Consider the following 26,818-nt stretch of genomic DNA (forward strand, 5'->3'; position numbering starts at 1 on the left):
CCTGAAGGTCGTCCTTAGCGTCGTCCTAGACGCCATCCTTAACGTCTTCCTGGCGGTCGTCCTAGACGCCGTACTTGGCGTCGATCACTAGGACGTCGTCCTCGACGCCGCTTTAAAGCTCGTTCAAGTGGTCGTCCACGACGCCCTTCTAGACGCCGTCCTCTACATTGTACTCGATGCTTCGTCACGGAAGCCGTGAAACCTTTAACACGTGTAGAAACATTACTCGAAAACATTTCACCCGCGGGACTGTAATGATTTCGCCTTCCTACACGTATGGAGTCTTAAATGTCTTCCTGTAATTTTTTTTGTCAACTTGAAGTTATAGCAGCAAAGTGGATAGTTAGGATGAGATATGACACTAGGTTATACTTTACCTAGAAAGTTTTGTGCAGGTCGTTCAAAGAATGGTAGAGAATAAAATCCGAAATGAATCGTGGTTTGAAGCAGAACTTAAACCATGATTTGAAGTACTCCAGTTTTACTGTGATGATTTAAATCAAACTTTTTCTAAAAATGAGGCCCCAAATATAAGTATCTTTATTTTTATTTTATTTATAACTTAATCCTTTTCATTCGTATTTATGTTGTGTTTAATTAAACTATTAACCAAACTAGAAAAAACATAAAAGGCTGAAAACGAGCAAAATACGGTATTCTTTGGAGCAAATTGAGAATGATCTTTGTGTTTAATGATATTTTATTCGCTGAGTTCTGTGGCGTCGTATGCAAGCAAGCATATTCAAATGCGAATCAAGGTAACAAGAAGTATGGGTCCGCACAAAAGCACACAGACCTAGAGAAAGAGAAAGAGAGACAGATAGAAGGAGTGAAATAAAGAGGGAGAGATAGACAGTCTCGGAGAGACAGACTGAGTTATAAATCTAAGGTAGATCTTGCATTGGCCAGAATCATCGTTGTGTCCTACACGCGATCGCTGCTTCGCTTCTGAGACCATACCACCACCATACATACGCTCCCTAAAACCAAATAAAAAAGCCATTGATGTTGGGCAACTAGCCGACTGTGCGCGAGTTCAAACGCAGAAATCATTATTTTAATTAAAGCGATTGAAATCATATAACACTAATTTATATCAGAAAACTCCCACTTGCATCAAATAAATTTTGCATGTATTCGCTACTATTTATGATGTTACCCACCTTCCTATGAACTACGGCGGTGAGTGCACGACTTTAAAAAGTGCTTCACTACAGCGAGAAATTATATGCACTGAGGCGGACCACCGTAACGTTCCCGTACCCTTGTTAACATAGCACACAATTTGTGGCACGAAGTATATAACATCATTCATAGTGAATCCCCAGGTTGTAACAAATTTATGCATGGGAATGTTAATTTGTATCTGAAATGGAGCACACTTCTCGCCTCATATGCGACTTGTCGCCTCTGAAAATATCTTGCAGGTTCAGGAACCGACCCCAGACCTCGCCAAACCTCACGAAGCGCTCTACCAACTGAACTCACCAGAAGCTACCCGTCTGTAGAGCAAACGGCATTTAACAGCTTTTACCACTCTTAATCGTGAGTGAAACAAGAATGAGGTGAGACGATTAATTATTAGGTATAATCACTCAACGTGTGTGGATCCGTAGAACTAACTGGGGATCTGTGGGCTCGTAGTTTTTTTTATGCGGATTTGAAACTAAATAAAGTCATATAATTGCGATTTAGAGTACAAATATGATTATCTGTTCTGTGAAGAAAAAGGAAAACGATTTGCAATAGAAACATGGATATGAAAACAAAATCATAAACGTGCCAGAACAGTCGGGGCTTTCTTCCCATATCAAGGTGAACAATTACAGTTGCTACGAGTATTACGGTAGTTTACGATCAGAAACAGAAAAAGATAATTGCTATAACTATAATTTCTGTGGGTTGATTCATTCGCATTAATGTGCTGCTTTTTTATATAGAATATTTTCTCACGATTTCAGCAACTACGCTGTTTCATCGTAAAAAAGAAATCAGACATAAATATAAAAAAAAAAATAGAACATACACGCTAAAGACGCGATGTCACGCCGTATTCACAACATTTTGTTTAGTCGATGGTCGCATAAACACACACACACAAAAAAAAACTCCTTGACCATGCATTCTGGGCCCTGCTTGATTCCTTTCATCGCCCTGTAGTGTTAAATGCGTCCTGATCTAAAGTAAAGCAACGTCAAAATTCCGCTTTTTGGGTCAAACCAACGAAGGGTACACGACACGCCACCGCCGCACAGTGAAACGCGCAGAAAAGCAGCCGTGATCCACACGCAGCTTGGCGCTTGTTCTTTACATATCTCTAGCTCGCTCATTGCGGGCATCCATGCATCTGACACCCACACATCTAGTTCCATTTTTGTCTCTCATGCGACGTTCCAAGTGGTGCATGACGACAAAGGCAAATCGAGCAATTCTTGAACACGTGTCGCCATTTGTATTTGATATTAAAAAAACTGGAACGTGCCCTAACTGAAAGGGAAAAGTTTGTGATTGAATTCTGAACTTCACGTGTAATCTATCCATATGCTACTTCTGGAAAATGTGATATCAAAAGACGATTCGTACTTTATTTTCTCGTTATTTTTCTCAGTTGACACGAATGTGTCAACTATGGAAATAACACTATTTTAAACTTTCTTTTTTATGTAAATATGTTAGTTTTTGTACAGTTCGTTGCTTCCTTTTTTAATTCAATACGTCCAACAGACCTCTAACGTAAATTATCGTGGACATTGGGACATTATAAGTCAACTAAAAAATTTTCAATATAAACAAACTCTGACCTTTAAAAAATGAAAAATTAAAAAAAAGAACTAACAAAAAATTTTATATCTAGACATTAAAGTATAGTTTTAACATAAACTTTTATGAGTGTAAAATACATGGAAAGAACGCTCTAAACCGTCAAAGATGAAGCAAAACGGCATGCATGGTAGGGTTGCACCTTAAGTAGGAAAGTCATTCTGTCAACCTCCTCCTAGATGCGAGTTTTCTTAGAAACACTATAAAGTATCTTGTAAACGTATGGTCCGTATCCTTCTCATCCTCATATAAATAATAATAGAAAAAAAAAAGACATGAGACCCTCATGGCCGTTTTTATATCGACCCACCCAGAACAAAAAGGTCTATGAACTCTGAAAGAAAGGCGGCGGCGACCATCGCTTCCAAGATATTAAATGTAGTTAATGTTGTTCCAGCGTTTGAAATTGCATAAATTCTACCCAAAGGGCTGCGGTATCCGGTTGAAATTTACTACCCACAGGATGTTTTTGAAGCTTTTGACTCCACTATTTGAACACATGTCCATCCACGAGCACATAAACGTGTCGCGTTTTCAAATGAAACAATATTTATGAGCCCAAGAGTGGTCATTGCCATTCGGATAACTGCAGCGCACAAAAAATATCGGGCCGAACTACCGCCGTTCCCGGTCCTTTGACCCAACGATGAATCGAAGAAAAGAAAAAAATTGACCTGGAGTTCATTTATAAATCGTACAAGCTAATATGTGCACCGCTCAAAGGACAAGGAACTTCTCTAAAAAAAGTACATAATGGCAGCCATACTGATAAGCTTGCTGGCCATCACAGCTTTCCTAACTCCACGATGCTCAAGCAACAGCCCGTCTTATCCCGAGTTGAATCCAGCACTGGGGAAGTACCAGGACGTTTCAACGGTACGTGGGTTTAGAAGCATACAGCTGGTGCATTTGCACGCAGTCTTAGACGTTGCGGCGCGAATAGTGCTCTTGTACCTGACATCACTTGCGGACGGCCTACCAAGCAGCGTGTTTGAGGACTAATGAAATCCAACGTCAATGAGCAATAACGGTGACGCGTTCAGCATGCTTTTTTTCTGTTCGCATGAACGTAAGCGATTCCTCGTTCTCGTCGTTAGCATCGTCTTTGATGTTAGGAAAACGCAGAAGAAAGGAGACGGCTCAGTCGACGAGGGAAGTGAAGACGCACAATGGGCCTTTTTCCAGTCAGCTTCTGCGCATGCGTACACTCTCTCCCTGGGCCTATCCTCTTTATGTCGCCATTTTTGCAGGGCGCCGTCCCGCACGAGCTGCATTGTCAGCGTCTATCTTCACTCGTATTTAGTTAGTTTATTTCGACGCTTCGTTTTTAGTATCGATAGTAGGGGATGTGAAAAGCACTGAAAAAGGATCGAGGTACACCTAAGCATTCCTCTTGCGACCGAGTGAGACCGAGAGAGACCAGACCGGTTTTTAAAGCCTCTTGCGATCTCTTAGGACCAGCTCCGCTGCATCGCATCCGGTCCTAAGAGTCGCAAGAGGCTTAAAAACCGGTCTGGTCTCTCTCGGTCTTACTCGGTCGCAAGAGTGTGAACGGCGCTTGAGTTGTGAATGCGAAAGCATGCAAGCCGCTTGTCTGCCCCCTTTTTCGTCTGCTGCGTACTTTTCGTCGCCGGCCAGCGCGTGTGCTCCCCTAGGCACGGCGACCTTGGACGCTCCGTGCCCAGGGCAGCAACGGCGCGCTGACCGGCGACAAAAAAAAAGAACAAAAAACTTCTTTTCTCCAGATTTTTATTTTTTAGCTTTTTTTCTTTTTGTTTATATTTCCCCCTTTACTTTATCTAGGAAAGCAAACATTTATAAAAAAAAAAGTGGAGTTGACCGCGAGAATGCACCAGCAGGCGCAGTCGTGTACTTGTGGACAATTGTAAAGAGAGTGCAATGCTAGCTTTTTGGTGTGGTGATCTCTAACAACTTGGGAAGATGAAGGGGATCAAGGGAAGAGGACGAGTGGACAGGGCTGGATTAAGGTACGGGCTAAGGGAGGTGCAGCCCTGGGCCCCAGGCTGTCAGGGGGCCCCATGCTGGCTCCTGAAAATTTAAAAATGTTACTCTTTTTTTTTTTTTTAAGGAAAGTTTAGGCAGAAAGCAGAAGAAACACTCCGAAGGGCATCTGGCGCAATGGCCTTCTCGTTCTCTTTTCCTCAACAAGAAAGCAAGGATGCCATAAAGTTCCCGTCTCTAGATTAGCTGGTGCTTGTGAGCTCGTTGAGCAAGAAGGTGCCAGAACAACAAAATTTAACACGGCCTCCCACCCCTTGTTAGAGTCTTTTTTTTTTTTTTTTAAATTGGAGCTTGACGGAAGAACCGTTATGGAGCTTTCTTTTGTACTGGGGCCCCCTTAGCGTGTTTTACAGACAATTATGGGCAGGAAGTTAAGCAAGCGTTAAGCAAGCAATGCAGATGGTTCACACATGTAGTTTTAAACCTTTTCGCGAAACTCCATATGGAGTTCATTCCAGAAAGATAAGTTTGAAACAAGCGAAAAGGTGCCCGTAAATCTTCCGGACACCGTCTCTATAGCCACCAACAAAAAGGCGTTCCAAGGAGGCGGCTCTTAAGACGGCCCCCAACAGTTTTCGATGGGTACAGACTGGAAGGAAGTAATCTAGAGTCGATATCTGGTCTGCCAGTGGAACTAAACACTCTTCCTTCCAGCGACTGATTCGAATACTGCAATGGTTTTACCAACCTCTGAGGTGTAACCTCTTATTGTTTAACGTTGAGTCACAGATCAAAATGGGCGCCGGGGTCTAAATTCTGCATTTAAAAAGAACAAATTTAGTATTAAATCTGACGCGAAACATTTTCCCCATTCAAAAAGACAGCGTGAAGATATAAAAAGAAAACTTCTCGATTATCATGATAAATTCTTTAAATGCAAATGTGCCCGAACGACAGCGGTCGATGTCATAAAATCACGCGCAGATTCTCTTATGCTTTAAATGTGTAAGTCTGTGTTTGTTTGCGAAACGACGGTTGAGTTATTAGAAGAGCGTTTACGAAATAGTTTCATCCCGATAAACATTACTTCAACCAACAAAATTTCTTTCTTGCCTATGTCACTTCCTTCACTGTTCACGCCAGTAATTAATTAACAGAGGGCTAGTTAGAAGTTAAAACGCTTCCAGTAATTTGGAACGATTACAAGAATAAGGGCTCTAGATTTTTGTGGTAGTTGTCGATTTGCGAGGCATGCCATTTAGGGGAAGCGAAATTAGAATGGGAATTTCGCAAGTACCTTTTCGGTTGCTGCATAACTCAATTCATGAGTGATTAATGATGTCATCGACATGTTAGCAAGAGTGTCATCTGTGCTACAAGTCGACATCGTGACCAATTTGTATAAACTGGCCCGGCCATGTACTCTATGAATCTAGCTGTAATACTAGTCAAATGAATTCATGAACAGAGACAACATTTGTGAAGGAAGCAATTTATAGCGGTTTTTTTTTCTTGCTGTTTTTGTTTTTTTTGGGGGTTAAGTTGCTGGATGTGAACGACAAATCCTAATATTTTCCGCCATGTTCATTTGATTTTGTTTTGTACCTCGAAATTACTATATTGTAAATTGCTAGAGAGGTTGATTATTAAAGAGGCATAACTTCTAAACAATCGCATCCGCCTCAATGCCACAAGGAAAACTTGAATTCCACTGAATCTACGGATCTAAACAAGGCCCGACAATAATCATACGATGAAACATATCCAGATTTAACGAGTTAAAAATATACATATCGCCGTCGTCATCGTTACCTCCACCACGACCATTATCATAGGTAGAGGCCTCATAATAGCCTCAGCCCAGGACCCCCAAATGTCTTAATCCGGCACTGCCAGTGGACACATCGTAGGCTGTTGCTGGCAATGTCGCGCTCTCGTGAACCTTCGTAGCGGTCCTGGTGTCCGTTGGTAAGCGCCCCGTAGACGTCGTCGTAGCCGCTGCCGGGTCTGCTGATCTGGCTTTCTCAGGTCCCGCCGTGGTCGTAGTTCTTGCGTCTGACGGCGTAGCTATAGGCCGGTAGAGGGTCCTCGGCGGTGCCGCACTGAGTTGCCGTCGTCCCCGAAACCACGTGGCTTATCGAGGAGGTTAAGAGAACCTCCGCTAATGGTTGTGGCGGTAGCGGGACCTGTCGAAGATTCGAAAGAACGAAAGCCGAATCAACAGTTGTCTTCTGGAGAGGCTTCTACAAGAAAGCGTCGGTACGTTGGGCGCGGCAATAGGCTGGCTAATTTTGCGAAGAGACTATCGGTGCAGATCGCACAGAACTACGCGCACAATCTGCATGGTGCGGCCAACGGCGGGGCCGTCGGCATCGCCGTTGGCCCCGCCGACGCCGACGGCGACGCTGCTCAAGCCGGAATCGGGCATCTAAGAGCTACGCTCTAAAATTACACGGCTACACTTAAGACTGCTTACATGTAGGTAGGCGAAAGGCAGTCAAGGACGACGTCTAGGACGACTTCTAGCACTAACTCTTAGACGACCTTAAGGACAACGTCTGTGACAACGTCGAGAACGAGAACCAAAGGAACACCTTTAGGACGGCATCGAGAACAACGTATAAAGGACGACGTTAGGACAACCTCTAGGACGACGTTAAGAACGACGTCTCGGACGATTTCTAGGACAACCTCTAGGACGACCTCAAGAGCGACGTCGCGAATGGCGCCTAGAGGACGATGTCTAGAACGACGTCGAGAACATCGCCTAGAGAAGGACGCTTAAAGAGGCGTGTTGTAACCTAGTTTCGGATTCGGTTTGTATTAATTAATCTGAGTAGTTCCCATGCTGACTACCAGGTGTGACTGCCAACATATAGTTTTATGCCACGCGCATCGCGTGACACGTATGCTTGCGCTCTGAACCATAAAGATGTCTGAGATGTCTCCTTGAGTACCCGGCGTCCCATTTCATCGAACAATGCAACATTTGGCGACGCGGATGGGAATATAGGAAAATGACGACGAAGACGTCGACTGCTTCAACTATACTGTGGGGAAGCTTCCGGAGTTCTGCCCAGACTCGGGTGACATTGATATGTACCCTGAGCCGTTCGAGCTGTATGCAGCGGCGAACGATGTTGCAAAAGGCAAGAAGTTGCTCATTTTTCTTACCGTGCTAGGCGAGAAAGCCTACGTGACGCTGCGCAGCTTACTTCTACTGAAAACGCCGACAGAAGCCGGATATGACGAGGCGGTTGCGGCGCTACGAAAGCACTACGCTCCAAAACGATCGGTCTTCACGGAACATTACCGGTTTCATCGACGTGACCAGGGTCCCGAAGAAAGCATCTCCGACTTTGTCGTCGCTCTGAAGACATTAGCAGCCACTTGCGCCTTCGGCTCTTGCCTAGAGGAAACGTTACGAGACCGCTTGATTGCCGGGCTCCGAAGAGAAGACATTCGCTGCCGTCTGCCTCCCATGGACGACAAGGACGTCACGTGGGAGCGCGTTTTCACCGTGGCAACATCCTTGGAAACCAAGGAGATCCTAGCAGCGTCCACGCACAGCGCCGACGACGTGAACTGGCAACGCCGGTTCAACAAGCCAAGCAAGCAAGGCTGTACCAAGCAGCAGAACAGCGGACGCAGAGCCAATCACAAGGTAGCTTCTAAAAATGATCGACAAAGACTGTCGGTACCAATTGTTATCGATGCCGAGATTTGCATCTTCACGGAACGTGTCCATTCTTAAACAGTGCAAGTTTTAAATGTTCTAAGAAAGGCCACATAGCTAAGATGTGCAAAAAGAAAGCAGTTCATAACGTTTCATGTGAAAAGTCAGAACCTGAAGGATCAGAAAAGCCGGAGACAGACCTGTTATCTGCCATACCCCTCAACCGAGTAACAAACAGTCCCCCGTTTGTTGTAAATGTAAACATGAATGGTAAAGAAGTTCCTGTTGGATAGCGCTACACTGAGCACCCGAGCAGATAGACCTCCGTCAATTGTGGGCATGAACTCGTGCTTTGCGCCCGTGGCTAGAACGTACCCGGTTCTGAGCAGATCGCCATATTAAACCTCTTACCCTACCGTGCTGTCGTGTCACCGTTCTCTGGCGCAACTTGCAACACGACTTGTAACATGGTGTCAGAAGTTGGATGCCGCCAACGATGAACCGATTTCAAGAGCTCTTCAGCGGACACCGCCGCCCCAACCAGGGACCCAAATGAAGGTAGGCGACTTTGCTCTCGGGGATCTTCGGCTGAAGCTACGCGATAAATCATGGCGTCCTTTCTCATACAACCGCCGGAAGCATTTTGTTTCTCATCGCCGACCGAGTGGCTGAAGTGGAAAAAACGTTTCGAACGTTTCCGCCCGTCCTTCCGACTCCTCGCCAAGCCCGAGCCACACCAAATAGATGCGTTGCTCTACATCATGGGAGAACCAAGCGGAAGATATATATGGCACGTTCCACCTGTCTGCTGAGGAGGCCAAGAAGTTTACAGTCGTCATGGAGTAGTTCGACAAGTATTTTATCCCGCGGCGAAACGTCATCTTCGAACGAGCTCGTTTCAACACGAGAGTTCAACAAGAAGGCGAGTCTGCGGAAGATTTTGTCATGGCGCTCTACGCACTTTCGAAGCACTGCGACTACAGCAAGCTTCAAGAACAGCTCGACAGAGACCATCTAGTAGTAGGAATTAAAGAACAGAAGTTCTCAGCAAGACTTCAACTCGACGCCGACCCCACGCTTCAGAAGGCACTAGAGACGGTCCGACAAGTCGAAAGCGTACGTCAGCAGCAAGCTGAGCTCAATCCCGACAAGTCGACAGTCAACAAAGTTGCCGCGGCGCGTCAACAAGGAGCAAACCAAAGACGTTTTGTCAAGATTTCGAGGAAGTCTGCTCCCGCGAACGACGAACGACCTCACCCACAAGTGAAGCCATCTCCAAGCTCGAGCAAGAGTGGCATTCAGAGACCGTCTCGCTGGTGCGGAAAAGAGCAGCACGGACGCGCCCAATGCCCAGCGCGGTCGGAAGTGTGCCGTACTTGCCACAATGAAAGACATTATTCGTCTGTTTGCAGGTCTCGACGAGTTGACTTCGTTGAAGCGCCTGAAACCAACAGCGAACAAGGATTTTTAGGAGCAGTCAAGTCCTCCGAAACTTCGAAAAATGGAGACTACGACCCTGGTTCAAGGCCAACCCGTAAACCTCAATATCGACATGGGCACCCACGAAACCGTCCTTTCAGAAGCAACATTCGACATGCTCAAAGGACAGCATCCGCTTTCAGAAGCACCTCGTCAACTTTACGGGCCAGACGAAAAGCATCTCGCAACTCAGGGCGTTGCAAGACCCGAACTCGCTTACCGCGACAGGACAACAATTCAAGACGTATATGTGCTTCACGACGTCCACACGTCCTTGCTCGGAAAGCCCGCCATCAATGATCTGCAGATACTTACAGTCGTCAATGCTGTTACCCAGAAGGTAATCCCGATAGTGGAATTTCCTTCACTTTTCCAAGGTCTTGGCAAGCTGCAAAACGAACACCGCATTCGCTTGCGCGATGGAGCGGAACCATTTTGTATCGAAGCCGCATCCTGATACCCTTGTACGAGAAAACAAGATGGGAGCTACAGCGAATGCGCACAATCGGTGTCATTTCTCCCGTCGACGAACCAACCGAATGGTGTACGGCCATGGTAGTCGTCCTCAAGCCAAACGGATCGGTGAGAATCTGCGTCGACTTTACTGGTCTAAACCATCACGTCCTAAGAGAATGGTATCCCATTCCTTCCGTCGAGCACACACTCGGACTGCTCCACGGCGCGAAGATATTTTCAAAATTAGATTTTAATTCGGGATTTTGGCAAATTCCACTGGACGAAGGTAGCAGGAAGCTCACCACCTTCATTACCCCGTTCGGAAGGATTTCCTTTAACAGACTACCTTTCGGAATATCGTCTGCTCCAGAGCACTTTCAAGAACAGATGTCAAGTCTTTTGCATGGCATAAAAAGAGTGGCCTGTAACATGGATGACATCCTCATCTGGGGCTCAACCGAAGAAGTACACAACGAGACGCTGAGGAACCGTACTGCAGCGATTAACCAAAGCTGGATTGACGCTGAACGAAAACAAGTGCCTATATAATGTCCAAAAGCTCACGTTCTGAGGCCATCAACTAGGCTACAACGGCATCAGACCCGATGAAAGGAAGGTAGAAGCCATTCTGAAAATGAAACGCCCGACAAACAAAAGTGAGCTGCAAAGAGTAGTGGGTATGGCCACGTACCTTGCCCGTTTTGTGCCAAACCTTTCAGAGGTTCTTCAGCCACTTTCATCTTTGTTGTCGAAGAAGCAGGAGTATTTTTGGGACTCTCCACAGCAACAAGCATTTGACAAATGAAAGTCACTACTATCTTCTCGTCCCGTACTGGGCGTATACGAGCCCGAAATTATAGAGTCTTCAGCGCAGACACTTCCTCCTTCGGACTTGGAGCACTCATCCGGCAGCGACAAACAGATGGTTAGTTTGCTGTCATTGCGTACGCCTCAAGATTGCTCTCAGACACCGAAAAACGCTACGCACAGATCGAGAAAGAGGCTCTTGCCTTAGTCCGGGCATGCGGGAAGTTCGAGGACTACCTGGTTGGAACACTGTTCCAGCTGGATACAGACCACAAGCCGCTCGTTCCCATCCTCATGTCATAAACTCTTGACGACTTGACTCTCAGACTCTAGAGGCTAAAGGTGAGGATGATGCGGTACCAGTACAGCGTAGGATATGTACCAGGCAAAGACCTACTAGCCGCTGACACACTTTCCCGAGCACCTCTACAGCAGACAGGGGACACAGACCTTGAAAGAGACGTTGAAGCTTTCGTCTGTTCCTTGAACAAAGCTATCCCAGTCAAGGACCATTGCCTACAATGGCTAAAAAAAGCCAAAAATCGGACACAGTCTGTAACCAGCTACGAAAACTGAGCTCAAAGGAGTGGTCATCCAGAAGACACTTGTCACAAGACCTAAAACCATTCTTTGAGCACCGACACCAGCTCACCGTAGAAGACGACTTGCTCCTCTATGCAGCCCGTGTCGTCGTTCCTGTCTCGGGCAGACAACAGATTATGCAACTTCTTCACGAAGGCCACTTCGGCATCACGAAAACACAAGCAAGAGCAAAAGACTGTGTCTGGTGGCCAACAATAGCAGCAGGGATAACTGCCACAGTAAAGCAATGAAACGAATGCATCAAAACCACGTGCAATCACAAGATGCCGCTTCTAAACACGGAATTTCCTGACCTACCATGGCAGCGCGTTGCAATTGATATTTTTTACTTCTACAGTCACTGGTGGTTGATCATGACAAATTGTTTCTCAAGGTACCCCGAGATAGCACGACTTGAGAAACTTACATCGCTTACAGTCATTAACCACTGCAAATCAATCTTCGCTCGCCACGGCATTCCCGAGGTGGTAGGGTTCGACAAGGGACCTCAGTTCTCGTCATCAAACTTCGCTACATACGCTGGAGAATACGGGTTCAAACATACCACCTCAAGCCCATATTATCCCCAAAGTAATGGACTTGCAGAAGCAGCCGTGAAATGCATCAAGAAATCAATGAAAAAAACGAAAAACCCGTGCTTGACCCTTCTCTCTTACAGGTCGACTCCGCTGAAGAACGGCTACAGCCCCGCTGAACTACTTATCGGTTGACGTCTACGAACCAAGCTCCCTACTGTTCCCGCGATGCTCATGTCCCACATGCCCGACATGAGAAAACTTCGCGACTTTGAAGAACTATACCGGGAACACCAGAAGAAAGACTTCAATCAACGGCATAACGTACGCGCAATGCCTGAAGTCCTAAATGGAGATGAAGTTTGGATCACTGACATCAAGCAGAAAGGTACAGTGCAGAGCCCAGCAGAGGAACCCAGGTCTTACTTCGTGGAAACTGACAACGGGGTTGTACTACGTAACCGAACTCATCTTGTTCCTTTTCCTGCAAATGTCCGCGATGCCCATGTCGTTGACACCAAAGATGCTCAAGAGCCACTTACAGGATGCAAAGGCAATCTTCATTCACACACGAGAAGTGGCCGATGCGTCAAGGCTCCCCAGAGACTTTGACTCTTCGGTGTGGGGGAGATGTTGGATAGCGCTACACTGGGCAGCCAAGCAGATAGAGCTGCGTCGCTCGTGCGCATGAACTCGAGCTTTGCGCCCGTGGCTAGAACGTACCCGGCTCTGAGCCGATTGCCATATTAAACCTCTTGTCCTACCGTGCTTTCGTGTAACCGTTCCCTAGTGCAACTTGCAACACGACTTGCAACAGTTCCAATAGAACTGGACACGGGTTCGGCTGTATCGCTAATGGCAGAAAAAGAGTTTATCAAACACTTCCCAGGTGTAGAGTGCTCTGATGTGGATGTGCGACTTATTAAGTAAAACGGAACGCCAGTGCCTGTGAAAGGTAGCGTAGATGTCAGAGTAAAGTACAACGGACAGACGTACTACTTGCCGCTAGCGATAGCTAAGAACCAGTATGAGGGACGCATGCCGACTCTTCTTGGCCGAGATTGGCTTGCCAAAATCAGACTAAACTGGCCCGAGCTCGTGGAGTTGAATTCACTAGACGAAGAAAAAACTCTCAACAAAAAAAAAGTCCTTGGGAGAAAAGTTTCCTGACGTGTTTGAACCAGGACATGGCGCGATAGAGGGTTTTTCAAGGTACCATTGGTTGTGCGCGAGGATGCAAACCCCGAGTTCTGTAAGGCGAGACCAGTCCCCTCCACTCCGTCGGAGGTGGTTGAGTAATAGATCAAAGATTTAGAAAAAGCTGGTGTCATCTTCAGAGTGAGCCACAGTGTCTGGGCTACGCCCTTGGTTATAGTGCCAAAGAAACACAGCACTGCTGTTCTGCTTTGTGGTGACTCCCGGGTGACCGTGAACCCTAACATAAAAGTAGACCACTACCCTTTGCATATTCTCAAGGACATTTTTGCATCCTTAGTTTGCGGCACTGCTTTCACAGTACTGGACCTTTCCAAGGCATACGTGCAACGCGAACTCGACAAGAAAGCACAAGAGCTGCTAACTGTGAACACTCACATGGGCCTGTTCAGGTTCCGGAGATTGCCGTATGGGGTAGCAAGTGCACCCGCCATGTTGCAGGCAGTCATGGATCAGATCCTACAAGGTATACCTGATACCGCCTGTTACTTAGGTGATGCGCTCGTTGCTGGCAAAGACCACAAAGAATGCTACACCCGCGTGGAGCAGGTGCTTCAGAATCTGAGCACTCACGGCATCCGAGTGAAAGTTGGAAAATGCAAGTTCTTTCAGAGCAAAGCACAGTACTTACGACACATGCTGGATAGTAGAGGATCGCATCCAACAGAATAAAAAGTGGAGGCGATTCGGAAAGCCCCTGAACCAACGAACCTGACCCAGCTTAAGGCATGTTTAGGCCTTGCAAACTATTACGCAAGATTTTTGCCAAATTTGGCTACTCTGCTTGAGCTTATGCACGCCCTTCTGCGACAAAGCAATGAGTGGGAATGGTCAAGCCAATGTGCTAACAGCTTTAACGCGTGTAAAAAGCTTCTTTGTAGGAGTCAGGCCTTTGAGTTGTATGATGTGCACAAAGAGATTCAGCTAACATGTGACGCATCGGCGCATAGTCTTGGCGCGGTATTGTCCCACATATAGACGGTGTCGAAAAACCAATTGCATTCGCATCGAGATCGATGTCGCCTGCAGAGCGTAACTATGCCCATATCGAGAAAGAAGCGCTTGCAATTATGTTAGGAGTTACAAAATTTCAGAAGTACTTGTATGGACGCACCTCAAGGTTGCAACGGACCACCAGCCCTTGACGGTACTTCTTAACATTAAGCGACCCGCTAGTGCAGTGGCTGTGGCCCGCATTCATCGCTGACTAACACTCCTAGCAGACTACAGTTAACGCATTGTTTACAAGTCGGGGAAAATCATCAATAACGCTGATAGCCTGTCAAGGTTACCCCTGCCCAGTACGACCGACAACTCAGATGAGATATTTTATTTCTCATTTGCGAATCAACTCCCAGTAACCTCGAAATATGTCGAACGGGAAACAGCAAAAGACAAAGTCTTGAGTGCTGTACAAGAAATGACCTGTCGAGGATAGCCTCAATAAGTATCTGATGAGTATCAGTCATTTTTGTTTCGAAGGTTTGAGCTCTCTGTCGACATGGGTTGTCTTATGTGAAATAACAGAGTAATTGTCCCAAAGCCCCTCCAAGATGACATGCTTAACTTGTTGCACGAGCAACACATGGGCATCACAAAGATGAAAGCAGTCGCTAGATCCATGGTCTGGTGGCCAGGCATGGACAAAGCTCTCGAAGATGTAGCGAAGCGGTGCGGTCTGTGCCAGAGCGTTGTGTCGATTGGACAGCCTGCCTCCCTGCAGCCATGGCGATGGTGTACTAACAAGTGGGAAAGGGTACATTTAGACTTTGCAGGAAAGGAAGGCAAGACTTGGTTGCTTGCGGTAGACTCTTACTCGAAGTGATTAGTAGTTAAGGTAATGACATCAACCACCGCGCAGCAAACCATCGAGCCAGTCAGGGGATAGTTTGCAGCCCACGGACTACCAGTTGAGATTGTCACTTACAATGGGCCGCAATTTCGCTCAAAAGAGTTCACCGATTTTTTGCGTAGCAATGGTGTAAAGAACACCCTCGTCCCCACCTTTTCATCCACAATCAAACGGCGCAGTAAAGCGGGCTGTTCAAACAGTAAAGAAATCACTGTTAAAACAACTTCTAGAGGACCAGCAGCATAATCAGAAAAGGACTATGCGACATCGCTTGGACAACTTCCTCTTTGCGTATAGAACTTTTCCGCACACCTTCACAGAGAAAACTCCCGCTGAGTTGTTCTTGGGGAGGAAACTAAGGACGACGTTGTCTCTTGTAAAACCAGACATGAAAATCGCGATGCAGGAGAAGGTTCAGAAAACCAAGTGTGCCGCTGATAAGCGAAGGTGTGTGCCGAAAGTTCTCGGTGGGTGACCGCGTGTTCATGAGAACGGTGCGTGGAGAAACTGAAGTGGTGACAAGGAATAATCAAGAGTGTCAACTCTCCAATGACTTATCTGGTGTTGGTGAACGGACCTGTGCGTTTTGTGCATGTTGACCATCTGAGGCGGTCGTTTTAAGAATGCCGCTTTGAAATGCAATTTGAGGTGCGTGCGTCTTTGCCTCATGATGATAATGTATGTGATGTTTCTGTTCCTTATGAGCCCCCATGGTTCAAGCCGGTCATGCGGACACTCAGAGTTCAGATGTGGACAGTAATACATCACCCCATCCAGCTTACTCAGGGTCACCTACCCATGTCGGTGTGGTACTCAGGCGTAGTACCAGAACTAGGCGTCCGCCTGATCGTTTTGGACATGAGTGATTCTAATCCTAAGTGGGAGGGAGTTGTTTTAACCTAGTTTCGGTTTCGGTTTGTATTAATTAATTTGAGTAATTCCCATGCTAACTACCAGGTGTGACTGTCGATCTGCATATAGTTTTATGCCACGCGCATCGCGCGACATGTATACTTGCGTTCTGGAACATAAAGATGTCTGCGATGTCTCCTTGAGTATCCGGCGTCCCATTTTATCGAACGATACAAGGCGGTGCAACGATATTCAGTTGGAATGTTTTTCCCTTTACACGAGCCTTGTGGCACTAGTGGGACAGAAGGAAAGTCGCGCGCAACGCCACTAGCCAAGAAATTTCTTTGTTGCAGTGTAATATCAAGAACAAAAGCGAGCCTTTTTAATCAGTTTTTCCTTCCTAAAACTTAACGACGTAGCTGGGCGGTCGCAGTACCGTACAGTGACGATATTTGAACGCGGTTCATAGATTGAACCCAAGCACTGCGTGGGCACTTGATTTGGGCTCACAGTAATCGATAGCTCGAGAAGCATTCGTGTAATCGCCCGTGTCCAATCGCTGCAATGACGACAATAGCCGAACCATAACAGTGGCTGGAGCTCGGCGCGACTCTTGTGCCTTGTCAACCCCAGCCCGTCGCTGTGATCAACATTGGTGGCATATAATAGGCTCCAGATCACGTGGCCGCTTGTTCTGGCTGCGAGTTGAGAGCGTGAACTCTGCTCGTTTTTCTTTAATTTTCTCTGCGACTGCGATTTTGTGTGGTGATAAAGCAACTGGTGTTTCACAGGCCATTAACTTCACGGATACGTTTAAACAGTACTTGTGCAAAGTATAAAAATCGTTGTATCGCCCCTCAAAGGAAACTGCGGCGTATTTACGTGCATGGCCACATTTGCCTTCGGGATCCGCAGCAACTGTAGACGCTGCTGCCGATGTCGAGGCCGTAGATGTAGACGCGGTCGCCTCACAGTCCATCGCACGAAGAATATAACGAGCAACGATGAAGTCTGAAGCGCACCTTTGGCACACGGCGCTTCGGCGGTGACATAACGCTGATGACGTATGATAACGCTTGATGACAACATGCTGATGACACTTGATGACATGTTTTTATGGCCATTTTAGGGCCCAACATCGCCGACGCCACTTGTTTTTCCCGTAATGTGACAAATGAGGTCGTCCTGGAGGTCTAAGACCACTTTTAGCACGACTGTAAGGACGACGCCAAGGCAATGGACAAATACAGGTCGCCTATTGAGCAACGCGTGCCGCGCAATCGCGTTTTTAACGGCTTTTTTAACGCTTTTTGACTGAATGGGACAAGTAAGGCTTTCGTCCTAATAAAGAAATACAATATCTTTACGATCACTTTAATTTCTTGTATATCAATGTAACTGCAAGGTAAAGATCTTCGACAGAGATGTGTCTGCTTGAGTGTTCTCCAACGGCAAAACCGTGAAGGAATTCCTGACGTTTCCAAGCCTAATTGGCTTCTCCTTCAGGGGTGGCTATAGGTCGTATGAGCAGTCACAGCTTCAACCTCTTCGTCCTTGTAAATGAGAAAACATGATTTCCTCCTTTTAATTAGGCGGTGTTTTCGTCAGTTGTCATGTAACACAACGTACACATTGAGCGTACACAGACGGTAATGCACCTAGGGATCTGTTGATGTTTCCTGGCGTCTGTTGGATGTGCCAAGATTTTAAGGAAACCGTTTTCAGAAATTTGGCTCCGTGTCAAACACGTACGCCTGAGCGAAGTCAATCGGGTGGTCACGCGCTGCGCAGTATGCACCAACTGGTCCCCGTTCCCGGTCGAAGTTACGGACGTCGTTCTTGTGCTGGAGCATTCTTTCGTGAAAGTCCTTTGTCTCGCCGATGTAGCTGGCTGGGCACTCTTTGCGAGGAATCTCGTGATTTCTTGCAAAGGAATTTAGTGATTTCGCAGTGACCGAAAAACAATGCCTACTTACAAATAAGAAATAATGTTCTCTTATTTACAAAGACGAAGAGGTTGAACCTGGGACTGCCCCATACGACCTACAGCCAGAACTGAAGAAAAAGCCACGTTGGCCTCAAACCGTCGAAACTTATTTTTGCGGTTTTGGTGGTTGGAGAAATTTTTTTTTTATTTAATATAATTTAACTCTGTTTTTTTATGCTGATGATACTCGATATAATATATGTATACTGAAAACAATTCCACAATTGTTTCCGATCCAAATGTGCAGGTCCTGCCACTTCAGGAGACGTGGTACGCTGTGTACAGGAACTATGAGAACGACCCTGCGTTTGGCGATGCGTTTTGTCCTAGGTTTTCTAGCCAGGGTCCCGCAGTAAATGGATCTTACCCACAGTTATGGCAGTCTGAGGAGGGCTCAGTGTAAGTATTCTCTCCCCCCAATCCATTTTTTTACAATAAATGTAATAAACAAATTGATCGTAAAATTTTGCAAACCATATTCTACTGATTTTTTTTAAAATCAATCTATGAAAAATAACGTGCACGAAAAAACGTAGAAACTGAAGATGCTACTCAAGTAGATTGATTTAAGTCCTGTTGGAATTTCGAATTATTTCTAATGACCACTTCCACGAAGTTGCCCACTGCGCACAATTATACCTGTGAGTCTATAAGAGAATGTTAGAATGAAGACGTGTTTAGTTTTTAGATACCCATGCACGGTTCATTTCAGAGCCATCAAATGTTAGAGTATTTTTTTTTTGTTACACAAAACATTTTCGCAGGCTTTCTTCGCTTATGAGAGCGCGAAACAAACATATGAACCTGCAACTTCAAAGAAAATGCAATTATTCTGATTGGTTCCATTTCAAAGCCGCAACCACTACGAACTAGTGTGTTTTATGTTATGCATAGAACCGAGTTGGTATAGTTAAATAAAGTTTTGTTTGAAACTTCATTCACGGGGCTTATAAGTAACCGGCATGATTAGTTTTTTTTTTTTTTTTTTTCTGAAAGCTGTTGTGAGGTGACTTATAAACCAAACTGACTGAACCAAACTTTTTGTTTATAAAATAACGTAACTGGTCGTTGCATGACGTGATTCGTGTTCTGTAGAGCTGAGAGATTATAGATAGTGCTAAGTCGTTAACTGTACTAAATTTGGGGCTTTGCATTTTCCGCAAAAATTGGTATCGGCCCTTCAAACGCTTCCTGTTTACCGCAAGCAATTGCAAGGGATCCACATTTATCTGTGATGTGCGTTTTACTTATTTTTTGGCAACTTGGCGTTTACTCGTTCATTGTGCACCACTTTCGGGTTGTTTTTGGGCACAAGATACTAAAGATTATTCTTATTAACATTAATATTATTATGTGGTGTAGTAAACATTTCAATTAATTCCTCCATTTTGCGTTAACCGTTAAGTTTCTCGCACCCGTATAGAAGCCATACGCGCTCTTTTAATGTTCGGCTTAAAATTAAGTATGGCATTCCACGTATAAATAAGGGGTGTTTCAGCAAAGCATTTCACAAATCCCTGAAATAAACGGGCTCAGAAACGAAAGAACATATTTTCCCGGGAAGGAACTGCCAGCCGCGTCGGACATTAGGACTTTCAAGAAACAAACTAATTAGCTTAGTAAGGAAATAGAAATTACTAAATAACATTTTAAGTAGTAAAGTTAAACACAAAGGTTCAAATATAAACTTGCTAAGCCTCATCAGATCCATTAATCCAACTCATTTTACAAAGGATTAAAAGAAGAGCCGCATTTTACGGGGTTCTAAAAGATATAGCAGTCCTGTGTTAATACACAATTGAGTCACTGGTATAGCTGCGACACGTCACAGCAAAGTCATTGAGCATCGGCGTCGAGTTCACGTACCATGGGGCAGTGTGGTAAGTGAACAAAAGCGTTCGGTACATAATAGACATTTATTTCGTTCCTAACACTCTTGTTTCCTTTTTGGTTCCACACAGCGTGAAAGTGCGTCTCCCAGCAGGGGCTTTTCACATTGACAGTGCTCGAACAGCAATTTGTTATCGGCTACATTTTTATTTTCTAGAGAGCGCGTACACTGGGCGTGGTTACTGCAAAAACCCTAAGTGTTGATTGGGTTATTCACGCTAAGGCGTGGCTCAGTAGTAACGCCCCCGCTTCGCACGCAGCGGACCGGGGTTTGATTCTCGCGGGCGGCAATCCGATCTTTTTCAAGAATGTGCAATACCGACCGCAGACGCCCAACATCGCCAGCGATATCAGCAACTGCAGCTAAAACATCAACAAGAGACGTGATATCTGGTTGTGCGAAAGGCACACAAAACAGCTATCGCTTCAAATAAGAAACGCTTGATTAGGATGCGTTTTTAGGTTTCGCTTTCCTATCGGAACGCACACTGCCAACTTGATGAAATATTCTGTGGAATAAAAAGTATTCAAAGAAATTTAAAAAAAAATAACATGCGAACTAGATATTCAGGTAAATAAAGTCTTGCGAAGTATTTTTTTTCAAGAAAAACAGAGATGGATAATTTTGTGATCGTGACCTTTATAATGCAATGCAAAAAAAAAGTGTAGAGGCTTGAATTAAAGATTATACTCGTCCAAAATTGCAATTCCTGCTTACTAACAGTCTATTATTGTCATCTAAAATATTACCCCGCGAACAGAGCGATGTCTGTTGTTGTTCAGTTGAAATTCTCCTTTCAATGCATGCGTTGAGACAAAGAAAGTTGGGGACGTCTTAGCGCCAGCGATTTTTGCTTCCTAGTGGCTGAGACGCGCAACAAACGTCCGCCATACTTCCCTCCATCGCACAAGGGAGGCAAGGCGGCAGCTTCACGAGCCTGGGTCACCGGGGAACAGGACCACTGTATAAATATTCACTCCGATAAAGAACCGAAACCTGAAAAAACAACGCCCACATATGCTGTTTTTTGTTTGTTTGTTTTTTGGAACGTCTTGTATGAGTATATTTACTGGTTTTCGAAGAGGCTTAGAGAGTTATTCATATAAAGCATATTTTTACTTTCACAAATAAAAAGTTATCTAGTAAATTTTAGTTCATTATTTAGCTAATTAGTATGTACTTTTTGAAATATTTGACGTCCGCCATGGCTGGCAGTTTCTTTGCGGGAAGAGTTTAGCTCCTTCTCAAACATCTTATCTTTAGGGGTCTTGGAAAGCCTTCATTAAAACACCCGGCATAGGATATATCATTGACACATTAATTCAGTGTAAAATTGGCGGGAAAAGGGAAATTGAGCCTGCAGGTAGCACTCTTAAACATTTTATAAAATATACACTTTTCTGACGACTTTTCCCTCGGGGAATGTCGAGGCAAAACTTCCTTCCTGTGAGAAAAAGAATGTGACCACCCTTCAAACAGTGAACGGCGGATGCGGACGCGGGAAACAGATTGCGCACTCGGTCCTAAAGACCAACCATCAGTTCGCGCTTTCCCCTTTTCAATCGCATCCTCCTCTCCCTCCTTCTACCGTGGCTACTGTTCTCTGTTTCCTCCTCCTTCATGGTGAGGAGGATCTTCTGACTTGCAGAAGCTCCAGTCTTGTCATCAGCCTTTAAGCAGATGACGCCGCCGTGTGCCAACGCCATCTGGAATAATGGAGGACTCTGAACAGCCCACTCTTCCTGCATGCAGCGTCATAACAGTCGGATGACTCCAACTGAGTAATTGGACGCGAACCCGACGCCGAGCGTCTTTCGAAGCGTTGATCGGTCACGAGGCCCAGGCGAACGATGACGGCAGCGCTCTTGTCCAATCGGTGTCTTATCACTCGATTTCACTCTGGTATCGTCACAATTCTAGTGCATAGCCTTTCATTATTCTTATTCGTCTTTCGTGTGCTCGCTGCTCCGATTAGAACATTTCCCCACAAGAAAAGCCCTCCGATATTTCGATCGTCGGCGTCATAATTTACAGTTGACAAAGTCAAAAATGCCACTCTATTTTCTTTTTTACTGGAAGAAAGCTGCGCCTTGCTATGTCACGGAGTAATTTGCATCACCAATAGATATCTTTCAGAAAACAAAAAAAAAATAAAATTACTAGGAGCAAGCGCCAATTTTTTCAGCCGACTTAAGAGCGAGCTGTGTGGTTGATAACACCTTATATATCCTACTGCTAAAATTGTGAGTTGTAGCGCCGAAAGTTGAAAGGGACGGTGCACATATCAAATAGGAGTATATAATAAGAAATACGAAAGAGCAAATCTATGTAATTATCCTGTTATTGTTGTGACATGCAAACTAAACGAATGACACGCAGATTTAACTTGCTTGCATCTAAATACCACACAATTAACCCGAGTCGTTTCTTCTGGTTCTTTTTGCGCTCTCTTCGCAGGCAGCTTACGGTTACCCCTTCGTCATCTGAAGGATATACTGCGGAAAATGTTCTCCACTTCCAAGCAATAGGTCGTGAGTAACCTATATAATACTGGTATCCGAAGTCTTGTTTCAGTGTTTATTCATACTTTTAATAATACAAAACCAAGTTAACGAAACTATTTACGTGACACACGAGAAGTGTGTTGGCGTGGGCCAGTGGGGCGTTGACTGTCCAGGCCGTGGGTGTCTTGTCCAGGGAGCGTGCCTCGATTTCACACCGAGAAAGCACGAGTTTGTGACCCCCACTCTTCTCCGGCCTTCTCTCATTGTTTAGGTGAAAATCGTATTATTCCAAACACTAAAGTTTATTAAATATCAAAAACACAGGGTGAAGAAACCTGAACAATATATATCGCGCGCATATTACAGAGTGCTGACTAAATATGTCTAACCCGTTTGAAACTATACAAAAACATCTGTTTGTCAACGTAGCGTTACAGTTTAATACAAAGGTAGTCGATCACGTGTTTCACGTGTTCACAGTTTACGTATTTGTTTATTAAAATTCAAATAAAAAAACAACTAGCAAGAAACTATCCGAGTTAAAAGCATGAAAAAAAGGGAGGTGTGTTTCGGCGGTGCTTCGTTGCCGACTTCGTCGAAATACGACAGCATTGCTTGTCGGCACTGAAGGTTCACCATTCTATCCCTAGCCAAAAGGCTCTCCTTTTTTGGGGGCATCTTTCTGGCACGTCGACCATGGTCATTCAAAGCACGTCGCCGTTTCTGCTCAGCTATCTATTCTTTAATCAGCTCTATTCTCTTGAGATGCGTTAAAGAGTTTTAGTAGATCGTTTTCGAAGGCCCGCTACGGGTGCAGGCGCCCTCTTCAGAGCATGCATCGAATTGGCAGCACGAGCTCCCGTTACAAATAGCTTGGCTTGACAACACGATCTACTAAAGCTCTCTATTCTAAGTTCACCCATATTCTGAGACTGGAAGCCCCGCTTTCAGCGCAAACGTTCTGCTCTTGCTAACAAAAGTGCGAACGCCCAGGCACGCGCAAAACACTTCAAAAGCCAGCGAGCATTTATTTCATTGTTTAGATGTGGTTTATCTAGTTGCGACAGCCAAGAAACCCTAGCCTGGACTAGCGTTTCTGGGCTGCATGCAAAGAAGTTAAAAAAAATTTTAAATTAATGAATAGTTTTCGAAACTGCGTCTGGTGGCGGTTTATGAAACTCTGTTGGAATGCCACGACGTCATGACTTCCTGAGAAGCAGCGCCAGTATGGCTCGCTCGTGAAGTTACATAGACCTGAATGTGACTTGGCGGGTAACGCTAACGCGTCTACTATTCGCCTTCCACCAATAAGATGAAACTGCAGCCAAAGCTACAAGCGCAAGCTAGGCCGCGCTCCTGACTTTGAAACATGCATTTCTAGTGCAAGCGCTCAATCTGCGGAGAACACTTCAAAGCCGTGACCTTGAGCTCTCGCCCTCGGATATTACTACCACGCGAGATTTTCCCGCGTTGGCACAACCAAGTAGCAAGGCTCGCAACTACGGTTCCCTTGACCGAGCAAGAACTATTGACGTCACGAGCCCGATATCCACTGCGCTTCTCACTGGCCGAGTTTGAAGTGAGGGGAACAGAGCTCGCGTTCACGTCATTTCGTTTCCGTACCCCTTTAAAGGTAAACGGAGTATAATATATAGTTCTGGTAGATCGTGTTTTCAGGCCACGCTATTTGTAGCGATGCATGCTCGGAATCCCGCGCCCGCAGTGGTAGCGGGCCTTAGAAAAATATCTACTTATACCCGTGCCACACGGGCAGCTCGAATGCCATTTACAACGAATGACATTTGAACGATCGGCAATCAGCGAGCGAAACTTCGACCGTGGGGTGTTCCTTGCGCGACAGATAGCGAGCCGATTTGTCGATCACACGAATGTCATTCGTTGTAAATGGCATTCCAGTGGCCCGTGTGGCATGGGTATCAATCTCCCTCTTGGTGACGTTCAGTAGACCGTGTTTCAGACCCTCCCTTTGCTAGCGGAAGCTCGTGCCGTCTCTTAGAACCACGCATGAGCACCCGTCCGCTCGGCTCCTCTCCCCAGCGAAGGGTCAAAATCATTCTACCAAAGCTAACTAGTGTGAACACCACGGCACATTCAGTGAGCTCTTCATCTCGCGTGAGCACCAGATACGTGCAACAAATAGAGGAGGACGGCATGTGCACCTCACTCTCCCGCGAATAAGAACGTGTTTTGATGTGGCGGCCGGAATATTTCACGCAGTAAGGGGGAGGGGGGGGGGGGGGGGTTCCTACTAACGGATTCAGTTTCCAAAAGACACATGTTTGATTGAGTGGCTTAAACCAACAGATGTCAGTTGTATAAATGCTTGATCAGGGTCACAGGGTTGACGGTCACTATATTTGTAATACTATTTGTGAGAAAGGTCGAGACCATCTCTGCCTTGCCCAAATACTTGTCGCTTTCCGCGTACCCTCCTCGTCCCTCGACGAAGCGCACATGATGTTTTGTTTTGTTTTCTTGTTTTATATTCTTTGCCCCAGGAAGTGCCATGAAATTACAAATTTGAGCTCTTCGTCGCATAAGTTGATTTCTAAGATCTAGGCTCTCTACTTTACATATCAAAAAAGCCTAGTTCTTAGGGAGCAGCTTTGTCAAAAGTAGACGATATGTACAAACACATAATTTCTTGCTCGTTTTTAGCACTGGCTGTCAGGCATGTTCTTCTCATTTCTGCGAATAAAACAGAACTAGTAGACACTAAACCCATAAAAATACGGGTTTTCGGGTTACCTTCGCTATGCAGACACCCGTCGAGGGCAGAGGCCGCCTTCTGCCAGCTGTCGCGTTATATAGACATGTCATGTTTGCAGGCGGACACCATAATGTTTTATACCCATATATTATACGTAGGGAAGCTAGTTTTTTTAGACATTGATATACAAAATTCACTATCTGGGACACTTCTGCACTAAATAGCAGAGCGTTGTGGTGAGAAACAAGAATTATAAGTTTTTTTCGTTACTTTATTACTAGGGAGTGACTTCAACAGTTTCCATGCAATACTTGAGGACCCCTGCCTGATACAATATAAAAAAAAGAACTTGCTTCAAAATAAACGAAAATACGTAATTTTTCACTTGACTTGATTTTACTTGCATTGATTCGCCCTTCAAGTGATCTGTAGAAACGTAGACGCCTGACTCGAACTTATGATGATTGCGTTTTTCTTTCTTTTTTTTTTTTTTTTTCAGAAAGCGTTTCATTGTTAGTGTACGTCGCGTACCTGGACGCTCATGAATGCACGGTCTTTAGAAACATATACGCTAGTGGTAAGTATGTTTCAGCCGTTAGAGATTCGTATGCATCTGTATTTTAACTACGAGAAAATTATAATTTTTTCTTCGCTGAATAAGACCAGCTTATGACGATAATGCAATTCATGCAAAGGCGCAAGCGAGTTCGACAAGAATGACGATAAAAGCACTGGAGATGGGGAGCAAGGGGGACAAAGGATAAACAGAGATCTCCAAACATGGCTAGGTGACTGGTGCACGACCGAAAAAATACGTCTGGTGCTCGTATCGAACCAGGGACATCTCCATTTCCAGTGGAGCGCTCTACAAACTGAGCTAACCAGGAGTTAGACGTCAGTAAAACGAACGGGTTTCATCAGCCACTAGTATAACACCAACAAGGGTGAACGGCCTAAATTTAAAGGTTATGATGATAATGCAAGTAATACAAAGGTGCAAGTGAGCTGGACAAGAATAACAATAAAATCACCGGAGAAGGGGAACAAGGATAACAAAGGACAAGCAAAGATCTCCAAACACAGCAAGGTGACTGGTGTGCATAGCTGCTCCCCTTCTCCAGGCAATTATCGTCATTCCTGTCCAATTTCCAAATATACAGATTTTATGCCTCTTTTTTCTCTCATACAGTATTGTTAACATGCCAACAATACTAATAAAACATTAAACTATTTAGTCTTAAAGGAAAACTATTGTTTTTAAAATAAAATCAGGCCTACAGGATTTTAAACTACAAAAACTAAGTACTACAAACACTTTGTTTTTTCCAACCACGCAGATGAGGCGTGCAGCCTCCTTGTTCCCGAGAGCGCCCTGGGAAGGAACAAAACGTGCTGCAATTTTGTGTTCGATCTTCTCTGCGGAACAGGCCAAAAATACTACAGCTTCAACGAAAGCTGCCTGAACTGA

At 45.2% G+C, this 26,818-nt stretch overlaps 1 protein-coding gene across 1 annotated transcript; it reads left to right on the top strand.

Annotated features, from left to right (window-relative positions):
- Positions 1–3,573: 3,573 nt before the first annotated feature.
- Positions 3,574–26,818, top strand: LOC115327023. Its single transcript, XM_040208310.1, has 5 exons — positions 3,574–3,696; positions 18,472–18,623; positions 22,573–22,646; positions 25,850–25,927; positions 26,688–26,818. The coding sequence occupies exons 1-5, from the start codon at positions 3,574–3,576 to the stop codon at positions 26,816–26,818; spliced, it is 558 nt and encodes a 185-aa protein (XP_040064244.1).

Source organism: Ixodes scapularis, unplaced genomic scaffold, assembly GCF_016920785.2.
Source record: "Ixodes scapularis isolate PalLabHiFi unplaced genomic scaffold, ASM1692078v2 PGA_scaffold2__306_contigs__length_199485367, whole genome shotgun sequence".
Taxonomy (NCBI): domain Eukaryota; kingdom Metazoa; phylum Arthropoda; class Arachnida; order Ixodida; family Ixodidae; genus Ixodes; species Ixodes scapularis.